Source organism: Anguilla rostrata, chromosome 1 (assembly GCF_018555375.3).
Source record: "Anguilla rostrata isolate EN2019 chromosome 1, ASM1855537v3, whole genome shotgun sequence".
In the NCBI taxonomy this organism is placed as follows: Eukaryota; Metazoa; Chordata; class Actinopteri; order Anguilliformes; family Anguillidae; genus Anguilla; species Anguilla rostrata.
Genome location: NC_057933.1, coordinates 22916981 through 22934231, shown reverse-complemented (window position 1 = coordinate 22934231; position 17251 = coordinate 22916981). Strand labels below are relative to the sequence as shown.

At 42.8% G+C, this 17251-nt stretch overlaps 1 protein-coding gene across 2 annotated transcripts in view; it reads left to right on the top strand.

The window, feature by feature from the left end:
• Positions 1-12804, top strand: part of LOC135252379 (lysophospholipid acyltransferase 2-like) — a 46503-nt gene extending 33699 nt beyond the window's left edge. For both annotated transcript variants that reach the window (XM_064330369.1, XM_064330379.1), the window contains 8 exons: positions 638-692; positions 2204-2387; positions 3408-3600; positions 4937-5040; positions 5250-5314; positions 6148-6280; positions 6810-6961; positions 7225-12804. In XM_064330369.1, the coding sequence (XP_064186439.1) occupies positions 638-692; positions 2204-2387; positions 3408-3600; positions 4937-5040; positions 5250-5314; positions 6148-6280; positions 6810-6961; positions 7225-7411 (1073 nt within the window). In that variant the 3' untranslated portion in view covers positions 7412-12804. The remainder of the gene's footprint in view (positions 1-637; positions 693-2203; positions 2388-3407; positions 3601-4936; positions 5041-5249; positions 5315-6147; positions 6281-6809; positions 6962-7224) is intronic.
• Positions 12805-17251: the final 4447 nt, after the last annotated feature.

The window sequence follows — 17251 nt, the reverse complement described above, 5'->3', positions numbered from 1 at the left end:
GAAGTTCTTGTACAGCTAACATCTGTTATAATCCATTATGCATCTCTAAGCAATTGATGAGTCATTTCCAGGCAATAATGTGTTTACATCTGTCCTGTTTTTCAGTGTTAGATGTTCAGTGTTGGACATACTATTTTCACAAATTTCCAAGGCCCCATTCCCATCCTTTACTATTGGAAATAGTCTGGAAAGGCGTTTGCGATTTCCCAACAGTAAACACACGGGATTTAACAATTTATGTTAATCAAGGTTATGCAACAAACCGCAACACTGCATGCCTAATCATATGGCCCACGTGAACACCGCCATACCTAAACAGTTCCTCCTCATATTCTGTGTGTGCAAGTCTTTATGCTCAGATTATTTTTTACTCTCAGCAGACTGGGCTGACCAGTCATATTTGTGAGCCCTTTCTCTCATTACACCATGATATATATGTTCAGGAAATCAGCCATTTTGAGTATTATCTGATGTGATTCTTCATCCGTTATTTCACGTGGGCAACAACTGCGCTCCCTCTCTGTAAACTACATGCGCTTTCCAGTTGAGTCAGGGAAGTGAGTCAGGGTCAGGATGGACGACGCGCTGTTCCCAGCGCAAGAACTTTATGAGTGTTTTTGTCTCCGGGTTCTTGCAGGAATGTTCCGGAAGGAAGAACAGCTCAGCCCAAATCAGAGAATCCTGGCTGTAAGGTATGTTTTAAAGGTATGTTTCTTGTGGGTTAAAAAAAAAAAAAAGAACCTGCTTCCTCAGGGAGCAGGAGGTTTTAAAATCTCATGCCTGGAATTCAGTTATCAGCAATGTGTTTTATGCATTTCCTTGATGGGCAGGGGCTTGTACAGGGCTTGTGCTTGAGTAATGTGCAGTTTCACATATAGTCATGCTATGTTTCTTATGAGTCTGACACATACTTTTGCTTATATCATTGAGTCTCTTTGTTATGATATGCAGATTGGCACTGTTCATTCCCCATTTTCACACCAAAGGATTTCCTTGTTGTTTCCAAGGCAACAGCACGTTCACACAACAACATGTGACCAGTGTCTGCACAGGAAGGTGTCAGAGACCAAGCTGAATTTTAAGGAGGAGTGAGAAGGGGAGGAAATGTTGGAGATCAGTGAAAAGTCTAGTGATCATTAAAAGGTCATTAAGGAGCAATGAAAGAGTAATGAGCTTTGTGTCAATCTTCTTTCTGTACTGGAAGATGCTCTAGCAGAAAGTGAAATGTCATTATTTTCATATGAGGGTGTATCTAACATCTTAATTAATCCAATAATGAATGCATCCACGTAGGTTAATCATGTAATATGTGGGGACCAACACCGGATATTGGGAAGCTCAAGTCCTATTTTAGTTGTTACCGCTTATTCGGTGACAAAAGTTGATTACAGTTCACTGCTTTTATCCAAAACGGCTTGCAAAAATGTTAGGCAAAAGACAGAGGATGCAAATGTATCAGTGTCACTATTGATAGTCAACGTCACTACAGTAACCTGCAACGTAGCATTAAGTGCAGTAGTAGGTGCAATATTATGATGTGATAATTTAATTTGTGTTCATGGTGTACTGTATTTGAGGCTGCCAAAGGTGCAGGAGAGTCATAAACAATTTAAATTGCCTAAAAATAAAATAATAAGGTATTTGTTTGTTCATATAATGTTTCTGAACCATAATTATAGCTTTGTCCACTCATTGCATTGCAGCACACAGAACTTTGTTTGAGTTTGCACTGCTTGTGAGAATAATGATTCTTATTACAGTCTTTGTTACTTTACTTGACAACAGAAAAACATACACATGTACAAACATATACACACACAAATGCTCAGGAAGAAAGTAAGTTTTTGGTTGGGTGATCTCTTGCTGCCCCATACAGCCTACAGAGCACAGTTGACAAGGGGCACCCTCAGTACAATCCAAAAAGAAACCCACTTTAAAAGTCCTTCAGTACTGCGAATGCCTTAGCCAAGGCCTGCCAGCAGAGGAAAAGATGGTCTCTTCCTTCCCTGTTATGGAAAGACGTGAAAAGACGGTCAGAATAGGTTTCTTCAGACCGTGTACATAATAATAGCATTGTCTGTTATATTATAAATGAACCGTGTGTGGTTCTGTTTTTTACTTGGATTTCATTATTGGTCTTTGTGTTTTTGCGGTCTTTTTGGGTGACGGCTGTGTTGCTGGCTCTGCTGTTTCCCTTCTGCAGAAGGATGCCCAGCCTCCTGGAGTACTTGAGCTATAACTGTAACTTCATGGGGATCCTGGCCGGTCCCACGTGTTCGTACAACGACTACATCGCTTTCATCGAGGGCACCGCCTACCACCAGAAACACCAGGAGTCCAACGGGAAGGAGAACGGGAAGTACAAGCAGAGCGATCCCTCGCCAAAGGTACGCTTCCTGCCCTTTGTCTCCCCCTGTTGGCCGGATTTTGTTTGCAGATTGAGTGGGCAGGGAAGAAGTGGCTCAGCTACATATTCATTACAGCTCAAGACTGCTCTCTGGAAAACAAATCAATCTGACTGGCCAGTGAGCATCTGATTTTTTTTACACTTGCAACTCCTTCCCCTGAGAATAACTGGAATGAGTATGGAAGTCTTGCCATCTGTGCCTTCTGTTTTTTCATGTTCTGGGCTCATGTCTTTTCATTGCACCCAAGAAATTCTTATTTGTGTCTGTTGCTCTTCCGTGAGCAGCTCTGACGAGTGCTGGAAGTCCTGTCTGTGTTTTCTCACTAGACGTCCACTAGAGGTCGCTAAAGACCACCTGTTCCAGCCATGCTAATTACAGAAGTATACGAGCTCTATGATAATCTCACTGCCATTAACACCTGTCCCTTAATGGATCATTCATTAACCAGGAAAAATGTGAACCAGGTCTTTCATGTATGGCAGTACATTAGAAGTTGTATACCTGGAGGGCAGATGTAAGAATGAGGTTTTTTCTTTGCAAGTACAAAACTTACTGCTCTCATAACTCAGTGCCCACATTCACCACCCCCATTGAGGAAATAGAAGTGGTTTTCACATTGGTTTTACACCCTGCTTTTGCAACCCACAAAGTGAGGGCATGACTGCTTATTGCAGGGTTGCCCCATGGAGTGGTGGGCTTCTTCACTTGCATTAATTCTACTTTTAAAAGGCACTTAAAATTATTCTCTGAAAAGCATTTTGTATAAAAATGAAAAATTGTGTAAATGTGGTATTTAGTTTAATGGACTCATAAAGGACACATTAAACCCTCTTATAAGCTTCGGCCTTTGGTGCTTTCCCCCCAGTGTGATATTTTGCCGGAGTGCTGGAAATGAATATTGAGCTGCAGTGAGGTGTGGTGATCGTTTAGCATGCAGAGGACTGGGGACCTCACCGTCTCTCCAGCTGGTCCCAAACCGTTTCCTTCTGCCCCCCGCAGAAAGACGTGATCTACAAGCTGTGCACCTGTGCCATCTCCCTGCTGGTGTACCTGTTCGTCTTCAGGATATGCCCCGTGGATCGCAACATCGAGGACGGCTTCATCGCGTCCACGCCCTTCTACGGCCAGGTCCTCTACCTCTATCTCTCCATGCTGGCCACCAGACCCAAGTACTACTTCGTCTGGACTCTCGGTATGTGTCCAGCTCGGTTCTCCTGGCTTCGAATGGAACCTGCGAGGTGCTAACTCACAGCGTGTTTGAAGGTTTCAAAAGCGCACAAAGTAATTACACGTCGCTGATGTCATAACATAGCACAGCAGGGTGGTTCTACAGGAAGTGGAAACTCTGGGAAAGGGATTATTTGGACACACAGCCTTTCTGAATCAGCCCTCTATGCATGAGCATTCCGACTCAAATACTGAAAATCTCAAAAATATCCAGCATTTTCCTACCTTACTGAATTATAGGTAGCTTGCTGGCGGTAACGTGTGCATTAGCTAACCGTAAGGAAATGATGACTGTAATTTTGTCAGCAGCAGTTGAAAAAATAGCTGAGAGCATGCCCAGGTGTAAAAGTAGGAACATATAATAGGTATGAGACAAATAACACGCCAAATGCAGATAATTGTCCATTAAGGAGTCCATAGATAGAGCCCTTGAACCCAAAGTCATAAGAGGGAGAGGGAGCCATCACATCCACATGCTGATCCTCGTAAACCTACATTTGGTAGCTGTGGTATGTTCATGTTGGCTGTTGGCAGGGTCTGCATAATTGTAATTGTTGTGCACTGAGTTTGGCTGCTGTCAATCAGCATGGGTTTTAGGAAGAGATAATTTCATGTGGCATTAGTGCCGTAAGGTTGCTTACATGACCTTGTTACTCTTAGTACGCTAATTAGCCAATCGCAAAGCAAATGAATAAATGTTTTCCATCTCCCCCTGCATCAACAGGTCCATGTTGTCAACACACGTACATTTCAGACATGTTGGAGTTTTAAACATCAGGTTTAAACCTCTAGACCACGGAACTGAATTACAATTTGAACAGCTAATCCTTATTCCACAGCTTTGGATAGCTGTTCCAGGTGTAATGCAGTTCTGAGGTCTTCAGGTTTAAACCTGAGGTTTAAACTCCAGCTAAGCGCACTGCAGTTGGCCAGTGCAGTCTCATAATGCAAATCAACAGGGTTGTTGACTTCTGCTATGGCTCCTCTGAAGTGAAACGGCTTTCCTTGGGCCATTGTAGCAATAGCTAATCTGTGCACGTCGATAACAACTGCAGTTGCTGTCCTTGATATGTAGCGTTGTTTAAATCTTTCCTTTTTGAAACGTGTGATCTGTCGACTGATTGCTCAGGCTCCCAGTGTGGTTTCCTCTGCCTTGAGGCCCTATTGGATGTTATGTGTGAATGGAGTTCTGCAGTGTCGGACTGAGTCCACTGTGCACGCAATCTGTTAAGTGAGCATCGTAGATTGCGGGGAAGGATGTTCTGCGCTAATGATCGTTTCTTCCTGTTTTTTCTCGTCAGCCGATGCCATTAACAATGCTGCTGGGTTTGGTTTCAATGGATACAACAAAGATGGCACACCCAGATGGGATTTGATATCAAACTTGAGAATACTGGACATTGAGGTGAGATTCAGTCAAGAAATTCTTTCATTTCCTTCTTTTGCTATTGTTTGGAGCGTTACTGATTTGGGAAAAAAATACCCACACGCAGTATTTAATTCTCCAAACAAGTTCTGTTTTCAAAGGTCTTTGTTTGGTATAACTATAGCTGAAGAAGGCTTTTTATTTTATAGTTTGATTCCTGAATATTTTTTTTTTTTTACTGTTTACAGTTTGCCACCAGCTTTAAGATGTTCCTGGATAACTGGAACATCCAGACTGCACTTTGGCTCAAAAGGTAAAGGTGTTCAGCAGTAGGGTGTTGAGCAAAAATGTGTTCAGCACTCGGGTGTACACCAGCAAGGTATTCGGCAGACAGTTATGCAGGTGTACAGTATAGCACTCAGTTGTGTTCAGTGCTGCTGTTCTTTGATATTAACTGGGCTTCACTGTCAAAGCTTTGTGCTCTGTAATCTGTTGCATAGAGTACACAGTGTTACCTAGTTGTTCTGTCTTTTCTGTTATCAGATTGTCAGTGGCAGTGCTGTGTAGCGTATCTGTACTATGTTGTCACTGTCAGTGCTGTGTGGAGTATCTGTACTATGTTAGTCACTGTCAGTGCTGTGTGGAGTATCTGTACTATGTTAGTTTGTCAGTGCTGTGTACAGTATCAGTACTATGTTATCAGTTTGTCAGTGCTGTGTAGAGTATCACTACTGTGTTCTCAGTTTGTTTGTCAGTGCTTTGTTATCCACTGTGCTACTGCATTAATTCAGTGTAGACAAACATATTCTGACAATGTTTTTGTTCAACATAAATTGAAAGTATTCTCTATTCCTCAATTGGCACTGATCTCACTGATTATGCACATATGATGCAAATCCATTATGTCACTCTTGCTGGCTCAGCTCACAGGAATGTTATGTAATGTTATGTGACATAATGTTGTACGATGCATTAAATTGCAATGGTGATTTTTAAAAAATGTAACTTAATGTGGTCGTTCTCACTCCCGCACTCTGCCTAAAACAAAATAGTTTGTAGGATAAGTTCACATTTTATTGAAACCTGTAGGGCTGGAGACTGAAGGAATAGCTCAATGAAAACTGAAAACGTCTTCGCTGTCCGCAGGGTGTGCTACGAGCGCTGTCCCTACAACCCCACCGCGGCCACGTTTTTGCTCTCCGCCATGTGGCACGGGGTGTACCCTGGCTATTACCTCACCTTCTTCACTGGCATCCTGATGACACTGGCGGCACGAGCGGTAGGAAATGACATCATAGCACATAGCACGCGGTGCAAAATCACATCACAGCACTCACTGCAAAACTACAAGACAGCACGCACTGCAAAATCACATCACCCTACACAGCACAAACTGCAAAACCACATCATAACACACACTGAAAAACCACATCATAACACACACTGCAAAACCACGTCACAAAAAGCATTGTAAAGCCACAGCACAACACACACTGCACCAGAGCACTCACTGAAAAGCCACATCACACTTTTATTAGCCAAGTTATTGCATAGAACCCTGTGGATGAACTTTTCTGTAGAATGATTTTAATGTCTTTCCAACTCAAACCATAAAAAATCACAGTGCTTTTTTAAAAATACATGATAAATAATAAATGCATATGAAACATATGAATATGCATTTTCCCAGTGGTGCATCGTAGTGACTATAGCAACTATATCTGATAAACTTGACTCAAACTCCCCCCCCCATACACTCAGTTTTGCATGATCATTTTAACACTACTGTCTTTGTGATCTATGCCCAGATAAGGCACAATATCAGGCAGCACTTCTTGGGTTCAGCGACACACAAGTTGATCTATGATGTCATCACGTGGGTGGGAACCCAGATCGCCATTTGTTACACAGTCGTTCCGTTCGTACTGCTGGCGGTGGGACCATCATTAAAGTTCTACAGGTGAGTTCCCCAGAGGCCAGTCATCCACGGTCACATGATCTGCTCGAATGTCAATTATAGGGGGTCCATCTTTGGCAATAAACGCTAACGTTAAGGAGCGCATTTTTATCATGTAAATGTGTATTTCAGTGGCTATCCTGTTGTCTGAAATTACAGTGCGTACATTTAAAATATTACTCCACTCCTCCTTCTCTCCTCCCCTTCTTCTCTCATCCGTCCCTCTTTCCCTTCTCCTCTCCCTCCTCCCTGCCCCCTCTCCCCAGATCGTGGTACTTCTGCATCCACGTCCTCTGCTTGCTGCTGGTTGTAGCCCTGCCGGTGAAGCCCAGGGACCTGCGTCTGAAGGAGCAGCAGAACAGCCTGCATCAGGCCCCCTGCGGAGAGGGCGTGGCCCAGAACAGCCACGCCTCCACGGACAACAACTGCAACCAGAAAGGGAAGAGCACATGATGAGGCGCGCGCTGATGCGTTTTTCCCCTGGGAACAGTGCCCAGCTTCTTTTTTTTCTAAAGACAGACTGGCTGACAAGACAGTCAGACAAACTTATAAAAATAAAACCAACAACAACAAAAAAAAGTCAACCTTTCAGTAGCAGCAACACTCGGAGAGCGATCGTGTTTTGTCTTGGGAGCGCAGAGCGCGTAGTGCCGGGACCGAGCGAAGCCAACCCGCGAAAATTCGACGAGTAATAATAAACGAAAAACTGAAACTGTGTGGGACGACGGCGAAATGGCGGTTTGCGGAGGAATCCGAAGTGACGTGCTGAAAAGGAACAGAAGTTGCCTTATACCCTCTGTCGGCAGTCAGGCGCGGCTGTCAGCACGGTCGGGTTTTTCCCAATGGGAAAAGCCCACAGCGCTCTTGCAGTTCCAAACCCTTACAGCAGAGGGTGCCGTTTCTGTTTGGTTTGTAATGGTGTTTAGAGGGTTTTGGTCATTGTGGAAATACACTATCACCTCCATTAGAAAATAATTTTTTTTTTTAAATAGGAAATTGTGAAAGAAAAAATACATTTTAAAGTTGCTGGATGCCAATCTACTCAAATAGGCCTTAGGATATCCCACTCTTTAGCCATCGTTTTGTTTACGTGAAGCTAACTGTTCCCGAGCCAAGAGGTCTTTCCATCGTGTCCGTTCGTATCCACTTCTTTCTTCAAACTGTGTGTGTCCCTCAGAAGCAATGGCTTGCCATAACTGAGCGTCCGTGCCCTGGCCCTTCAGTGCAGTGTCTGCAGTTTTAAGACACTGGCACACTGACTTACGGTACAGTTTCCCTGAAAATCGCCTATGTCCGGTGAAGAACCGAAGTGCGACGCTGATTTGTAATTTCTCGACTGAAAAGTTTGATTGAATGCGACGCTGGTTTGCGATTATCAAACTTTTCAGTCGAGAAATTATAAACCAGCATCGCATCCTTTCCCCATTTGCGATTTTTGTTGTGACTGGGTCAAAAGGGCTTTTGGGTTTTGGGTTTGGGATTGGTTTGCACAGGTTCCTTCAGGACCCAGAATCTTGCCTCCCTTTCCTTAACGTTGGTTTAGTTTGCGTCCTCGTCACAAACTGCACTAAGGTGTATTCCTGCGCTCGATATCCAAATTGGCCCTCCCTGATTTGATTTGTTTGCTGTTTATTGTAGACCAACTTTCTTGTTTGAATATGGGTAATATATTTAAGGAAAAATAGTTTTCGACCCTTTTGACCTTTCAGTTTTGCACAAGTATTCTAAATATGTCAAAATTTAAATGAGACACAAGTGAGTTCTTACCTTTTTTTGCGAAATTGATGATGTCCTCAGTATAATTCGGTCAACAAATGTGAAATGCCAGCTATAATATTTCATACTAAAGTTCAGTAAATTTCTACCTGTAAATGAACCTTGGTTAGGCTTTATATTAAATATTGACTTTTCTGTTTCTTAAGAACCTTGTTTCTTGAGACACATAATGCTGATTGTCCACCAGCTGTCCTTTGAATGACCAGCCAGGCAAGCATTTAAACTGTTCCTGCTTTTAAGAAAATGGCAAAAAGGTATTCATCAGTATCATTACCAGCTCAATCTAAGCAGGTTTGTACCTGTGAATCATCATTGATGATGAACTGTGAACATACAAAGCTGATGTTTAACAGCAGAATCCCAAAAAAATCTATACTGTTTTACTCTCACGTTCAGTCAAAAGCAATAGAATAAGATCCACTTTAAGGTTACAGATTGGTTGGAAGGTGAAAATACAGGCAAGAAAACCAAATTGTGAAAATTTAATGGCCACAGCTGTGCTCCACATGGCCATTTTAAACTTTAGATTAAATAACTGAATGACCCAATACAGTGTGCATTTTCTTAGGCATTATTTTCCTTTAATCATGTATCAAAGGACCTTAATCTTACATGCTGCTTGCTTGGTAAATTCAGCCATACTGTAAATTCAGGAGAATATTTTGTAAAGATTTAAAATTCAATGAGAGGATTTTTATCAACAGGAAATGTCTTATTGTCTTAATTTTTTTTGCTATGACAATGACGAAACTAGCAAAATCTGGCGCTGATGTTCTAGGGTGGTTATGTTACTGTAGAAGGGAGCCAAGGAACGGTTATTTGTCTTGTAACTCTTCAGTTTACTGTCAATTAACGGAAATCATGTTATTGAATTGTGTGTTTTAATGGCCAGTCCAACTAATGCAACATTTTAAAAATAGATTTCTTTTTGTATGGATGCATATTGGATTAAGTATTTTAAAGCGTTTTGCTTTTTTCTCTGAAAGTGTGAAAGGTTCCACCAAATTATGGGTAAGATTTCTATGAGTCCGATGGAAAGGTTGTGCAATATGTGCCCTGAACAAACCTGTTATGCGTCTCTCCTTTTTATGAGACCTCCCCTCCGTCCACTTTGGTCAGTGTCTCAGGCCCAGCTTTCCTACAACTCTCTCAGATGTTCTGCAAAATGCATTGGACGCATTCTAGAATGTTCCGAGCTTGACAGAGATCCCTGGGATTTCACTGCACAAGTCTCCTGGTCCTACAGAAAGCAGCACATACTTTCTGGGACTGGCAGACCCTACCATGCGAACATGAAGCGTGCGGGACTTGGTGTGACTTGGAGGGTGATAACTTGTGTGGTGTAAAACTGACTTTTATTTTTATGGGACGGGGTTCATCTGTGGCCTTCGGTATGCGGCCCTCAGAACTTTGAGATTTAGGCGTCTCCTTCGGAAGCTTGCACATCCAGGGTCCAGGAGGGGACACGGATATCCTATTTGATGAACAGATATTCAGCTGTGTGTACCTGTGTGTTACAATTCTGTTCCTGTATTGTCAAAGCTCTGATTCGTTGTCATTTATGAATATTCATAAGACATAGCGAAAGCCAGACCGGTCATAGTTAAGACGACGTGACAACACTGAATCATTACCAGGATGGAACACATAGCTCGCTAACTGTCCATTTTAACAGTCTCTAGAGAGACCTCATTTTGCACAAACTAGCTGATTTTGTGTCTTTGCTGCCATTATTGCCACAATGCTGTCACTGCAATAGTCCAAACCTAGCTTTTCTGATAACCCAAGGGATATTTAAGGCTGCTCAGGTTTTTAAGCACACAAAAATATTTTCTCAGTGTAGAAATGTTTGTTTTAAAAAAAAATCAAAGAATTGAAAAAAAAATAATCTGAATAAATGCCAGGACCAACATGTTTTTTCTTTAGAAAACCTCAGCATGTTGGATGCAGTTTGAACCATCAGACAGAGAGTTCCCATATCCTTTTAGTCTACTTTTCCAGCCAAAATGACTGATGAATTCACACATGTTGCTTTTCATATCCATTAGGAGAATTGGTGCCATTTTGTTTGAATAGGACAATAATTTTGCCACGCAAGCCAGCAGATAAATTTATCATGTTCCACTGTACGAAGTGCCAAACCATTTGTGGTGTACAATGTGTCCTGCCTCTGTTTCGGTGTGTGTGTGTGTGTAAAATGTCTACAATGTGTCCTGCCTCTGTGTGTGTGTTTAATTGGGGGGTGGGGGTGGGGGGTCTGTTAGATGGGTTACTGAAAAGATGTTTATTTCCTGTGAAAATAGATTCGATAAAATAGTTATTTTTTTAAACACTTAGTAGATCCAGAAAAAAAGAGAAGGACTCTCTTTTTTGCACTTTTTGTCAGTGGGGTCAGTATTGTAGAGGTACACAGCAGGGAATTCTGGGGAATAAATTAAGGGAAAAAGAAGAAAGAACCAAAGCGCACTTTCGTACACTCGTGGTCCGCCCTCTTTCTTCTTTAAATGACTAACGAGAGTTGTAAGTAAATTGGATTGGAAAATAGAATTGAAAGGAAAGTGTTTTTATTGCAGCTCGACTATGAATGTGTACATTAAGTGTATGCTTTGAAAGAAGTGGGGGCGGACCGTTTGCAGGGTTTAAATTTATGATCCCCAAGATATCTGCTTTAGTAATCATACATGTGCGTATATACATGCAGATACATATCTATGTATGTATTTATAGTAGGTGCAGTATGTGTGTGTCAACGTAGATATATACATATGATATGTATATAAGCGCCTGAATGTGATTCAGATTCAGTCTCTTGTGTGATAAGACTTATCACACTGAAACACCATTTAGGGATATATATTATGGCGTTTGGATGCTCGCTATATCAAGTGTTTCTCATCAGTTTTACCCTGGTCTCCTCTTCATTCTGGGACTCTGAAGGCCCAAAGCAGTTGTATTAATCGGTCTTGGTATTGCAAAGTTTCACGTCATCATGTGCCGTGTCTGTCTGTGTGTGTGTACGTGTAGCGTGTGCGTGCCTGTGTTTAAACTCATGTGTGTGTGCAGAGGTCTGTACTGACGAGATTGCTGTTCTGAACTGGCTGCCACTGTGGACGTGACTAAGAGTTTTATTGTAAGTGCAGATGTGCCTGTGGTTTGAATGGACTTTCGTGTGTGGTTGGAACCTTTGTCTGTCCCTCTCACAGTAGATTTGAAGTGTAATGATTTACACTGACAGTGACCCTGTGGTCCTTACCCCTTTTCTAAATGACAGCTTATCACATGCCCCAATTTCCCACTTGCTGTCACCCTTCAGGTTCAGAATTTAGAGCCATACCAGTTGATAGTCCCATACTCATTTACTTGGGCATTCTGATTAGCCTAGTCATTCATGTGTACATTTAATGAACAGTCATCTGGAAGGAAGTGAACACAGGTGAAAGAGCATGGCTTATCCTTTTCTTTTCTTTGTTTGTTTCGCTAATCTCTAGAACTGAATCAATATTTTAGAAGTATGTTGATTGGTGGGTGGAGGGATCAAACTTACACTATTTTAGATATGCTGTTATACTGATGGATAATGACAACTAGTGGATTGTAAGTGATTCTGACCGCTTTGGGGAAGTACCACACTAACTGTTATGCCATGCTCTGGTTTACTTCTTTTTTTTTTTTTTTTTTTGGGCAGTGGTTCTTGACCAGGGTTCTGAGAATGACTTCACAATGAACCAGATTTGCCTTTTCTCAGTTGACCTGACTGTTTTTAAATTTTTTTTTCTCCATGTTATTGTGTTTTTGAATACATTTATTTTTAAAACGAGTGACAGTTTAATCTTATTTACAAAAGAAATGTATTGTGGTGACAGTGTGTATGCTCCAAAATTGTCACTTTTTGTCAACACTGTGATACATTAATCACTGTTTTATATTTTATAGTAACAAGGCTTTGTAACATTGTAGTGGCTGTACCAGGGGCATTTGTACCTCTTTTGTCTACATGTCTCATTTGTATTCTGGACATTTGTTGGTGTGTGTGTTTCTTGGCAGTACTGATTAAACCAGCTCATACAGAGTTTCACCATTTCATCTTTTTCTGCAAAGATTTCCCTATGTATAGTATACCTTGAAGCTACATTACACACAGTCACTTTGCATCAATTTTTATTTATATGAATAAAAAATTTTGGCGGTGACAATAGAATTACGTGGGGTTTGAGATTAGAGACATTGGTTGAGTTGCAGTAATGACCTTAAGACGCTTTTCCACCGCGTGGTACTGGCTCATCTCGACTCGACTCTACTTGACTCTACTCGCTTTTGGTACCAGGTACTTCGTTTTCCACTGCAGATAATACCCCCGTCAATGTAGCTGGTCGTCATAGCGACGCCGCATGAAACTGTCGTGACGTCATCTTCAACGCGACGCACACAGGAACAATGGAGGATATCGAACGGATGGTGTTCTTGATTCTCGGTACGTGGCTGTCACAGCAAGGAGACAAATATTGTTTCAGAAGAGGCTGAAGGCAGCAAGACAAAAGACTGCTGAAAAAAACAGGAGAGTTTGGGAAATCCTACATCAGAGCTCAGACGACGAGACGACTCTGGTTGCTCAAAGGTGACGTAGGAGGGTAAAGTCGCTTTTCCACCCGATCAGTGGTCTGCAGTGTTTTCATGTCTCTTTTTGGTATCGCCTCAGCTCGCTTGGAACCTCGACGGTGGAGATACCAAAAAACCAGGTACTATCCACAACTTTTGCCTGATGGAAAACCAAAAAAAGTCAAGTTGAGCCGGTACCATGCGGTGGAAAAGCAACTTTAGTGAAGATTCACAGATCAAGTCATGTGGTTCTCCTACTCAACAAATAGGATTCATTACCTAATGCATTCCCTTGGCAGATCTCTTTTTTCATTTCTAAATCTGGATATGTATTGAATCATTTAAGGTCAACTAACTTGCACCAAAGGTGCTCCATTTGAGACTCGGGCCTGCTGGGGTATAGAAGTTTGACATACTGGTGGACTAGGGTTTGGATGGGTGGTTTAGGTTTGGGATGGGATTAGGGCTAATAAACTGGACTGGGTTTGGGCGCTAGAGAGTAAATGTTGTGTTAACCAGTGAGGTTTCATATCTACATAGTGATGTCAACCCAAATCTTTCCACGACAACAGAATTGTGCTTTGTTACCAAACTATTCATAGATTTATTGTATTTTCTTGTCGAATCTAATCACTTTAGAAATTTGTACATAGGTCTACATCTATTGCCTTTGCCTTTATAACCGTTTTTACACAGGATAATATTCTATTCAAATGTTTTCCAGCACTGAATTCACATTTTATAAGACATGGGAGAAGAAGAGGATAGATTTTTTATCAGAAATGTGAACCGTTAATTTATAATATGCACAAATGCATGACATGTTTTATTCAGTGTTGACACTGATGTCCTTAGAATATCTGTAAATCATGCCTAAACTATAAATTTAACTTTTATATCTTCACATTATACACTGTGAATCATGCACTCCATCTGTCATCGATGCTTCTTGTGAGGGAACCACGCATGCCTTCGGCCTCTTGGTAAAGTAGAACCACTCCCACACATAGTGGTTCCCCCTCTGGGTGACTGGGGACGGTCCCCAGGATGTCTACCGCCACCCTGTGCATCGGAGCCCCACTGCCTTGCTGTTGAGACGGCGCCCTCACCCTGCCCCCTGGCCTCTTCTTTGGCTGTAGCTCTCCATGTCTCTTCTGCTCCAGCCCCAGTAAAATTGCTGGCGGAGCCTGGGCACGGTCTCGGGCACCCCATGGATGCACTGTGGCACTCTGGACTGGAGGCCCTGCGCCATTACTAACTGTAGTCAGTCAGAGTCAACCCTGGGGTCCCTTTCCCACCTCTAGTTTTGCTGGGTCAGTAGCCACCTCCCTTTTCCTACGATGTGACCGAAGAAGCTCGCCTCTCTCCGGAACAACTGTCGCTTAGCTGGGTTCAGTCTGAGGAGGGCTTTGCTAATATGCTTCCAGACTAGCAGCAGATTAGCTGGCACTGCATCAAAACAAAGGGCGTGCACCAGTATATCACCCAAGTAGACTACGCACACTGTCGCTGGCACGCCTTGCAACACTTTCTCCATTAGCTGCTTGAACATGGCCGAGCTATTAGGAAGCCCAAACAGCATAAAGTTAAATTCCCACAGGCCATTCCCCACAGTAAGGGCCATTTTGGGGCATGCAGCGGCAGTGAGGGGGACTTGCCAGTAACCACTACATAGGTCGGGTGAACTAAATCAAGTGGAACCCCCTATGCTATCCAAAGCATTATCACCATGCAGGAGTGGGTGGGAGTCTTTTTTTTAGTTGCCTGTAGCCTACACAGAACCAGAGCGAGCTATCTCTCTTTTTCTTACCAGCGCTGCTGGGAAGGCCTTTCTGAGGGGCGAATGACGGCAGCCGCAGCTCTTTCCTTAATTTTTGCCTCCACTTCTGCTCTCAGTGCCAGCAGGAGGCGCCACAGTCGCTGGCAGATAGGCAGGGCTGCACCTGTGTCGATGTTGTGGCTAACAGCCTGAGTTGAATGAAACTGGTAGAGCCTGTGTCAATTAGCGCGGTCACTGGTGTGCCGGCTACGTCACAACACATAAATTGAAATGGCAGATATGCCATCCAGCCAAGTTACACCTTGGCGGGGCATGCCCCATACCTATACAGCACAGAGAGTTTGGCACTTTTCAGGGTTCCCCACAGAAATAACCGCAACAGCCACAGACTGTCAGCCCTTAAAAACATTAATTTCTTTACATTCTGACCCCATTTCAACAGACAGTATTCATAACTTCATTCATTCACGACATCACATGTCCACGCAATAAAACCCCAAAACTAAGGGGATTTTGCAACTTAGGGACTTCTTCTTCTTCTTCTTCTTCTTCTTCTTTTTCCTGCCACAAATGCTCCTATCCCACAAAGAATATGTCTCCCCATTGGTCATTTTACATACATCAATCAATAAAAACATTGGATGCAAACAGAAAATGACCATATATGTGACTTGAAACAATTTAGGAGACATTGGGTGCAAGTGCTTTGTAAGTGTGAGTAACTTGCCGTTTTTGTACGTTGAAAATGTGTTTTTAATGAGATGCTATTTTCATTGCAGCCCAAGCAGCCCACCCTTTTCTTCTCAGGGCGGTCCTGCCCACAGACTGACGGTGTCCCGTCTACGCCAGCCTGCCCCTGTTTCCTGACTGTTACTGTCTTTCACCATCATCCCGCAGCCTCCACTTACACACCCTCATCAGATGGCCTTTCTTGCCGCACCGCCAGCATGTCCTGGCATCGTCACCGCCCGGGCAGGAACTGGCGTTACTTCCTGCCTTCCCCCCTTCTTCTGAGCGAACCGCCCTGCGAAGGCATTCTGCCACCGTGCCGGTCATGCAGGATGGCTGGGCTGTCCTCAGCCTGCACCAGTGCCTCACCCAGGAGGTTGCCTGGACGGGCAATTCGGAGCTGCTGCCTCTAGTGAGCTGGACAAAGACCTCACTGGAGAGAACGTGTCGAGCGCCAGGCTTTCTCTAGCAGAGCCGTTGAGCAGTGGATCGGCTCGCTGAATTTAAATGCTGCATGTCCACAGCATTCAGCGACATAGCTCAGGAGGTAAGACCGATTGATTGGTAGTCGGAGGGTTGCTGGTTCAAACCCCGCCCTGGGCGTGTTGAAATATCCTTGAGCAAGACACCTAATTGCTCTGGCGAATGAGAGGCATCAATTGTAAAGCGCTTTGGATAAAAGCGCTATATAAATGCAGTCCATTTACCATTTACCCAGGTTCTCCCCTCTTTCGAGTGCAGCTGTTCTTTGAGAGCGATGACTGAGAAAGGAAGATAAACAGACAGACAGACAGACACTGGAACCCTAATTACTATTCCGTAATGTAGCTTTTAGTGTCACGTTACATTTTTATCTTTTTGTGCTTTAAAGTTCAGTTTTTGTAGTCATTTTATCCTCTTTAATTTGTCAACACAAACCTGGTTTACAGGAATTCACTTAATGTTAACTATAACATAATGGCCCAGTTAATTATACCCATCTTTAACACAAATTACTGTACTGTTAATCCCATTTACTGGACTATAACTTCAAAAACTGACACGGGTGTGTTGTGTTGTCATTACCCCCACAAGATTGGGAATTATTTTCTCCTTCAGTTACCTGCAGAGCGCTTCATATTTATCTATTTAATGCAGGACATTCAGAAAATGTTCTTGCTGTATCAGTCATTTTTATGGAACCCCACTTAAATGGGTTTTGTTATCATGCATATGCATGAGCTTCATGCTGTAGTCACTGGCATGACTGCATAACTTTATATGGCTCTGCATTTTATACCTCAGCACTCAAAGGTAACACCACAGCACTTACGTGCTTGTACTATATTTGCCTTATATTTTATATTGATATAAATGAGCATATTGGAGTATAAAACTATGTCAGACTCATTTCCTTTTGCTCAGCACAGTCG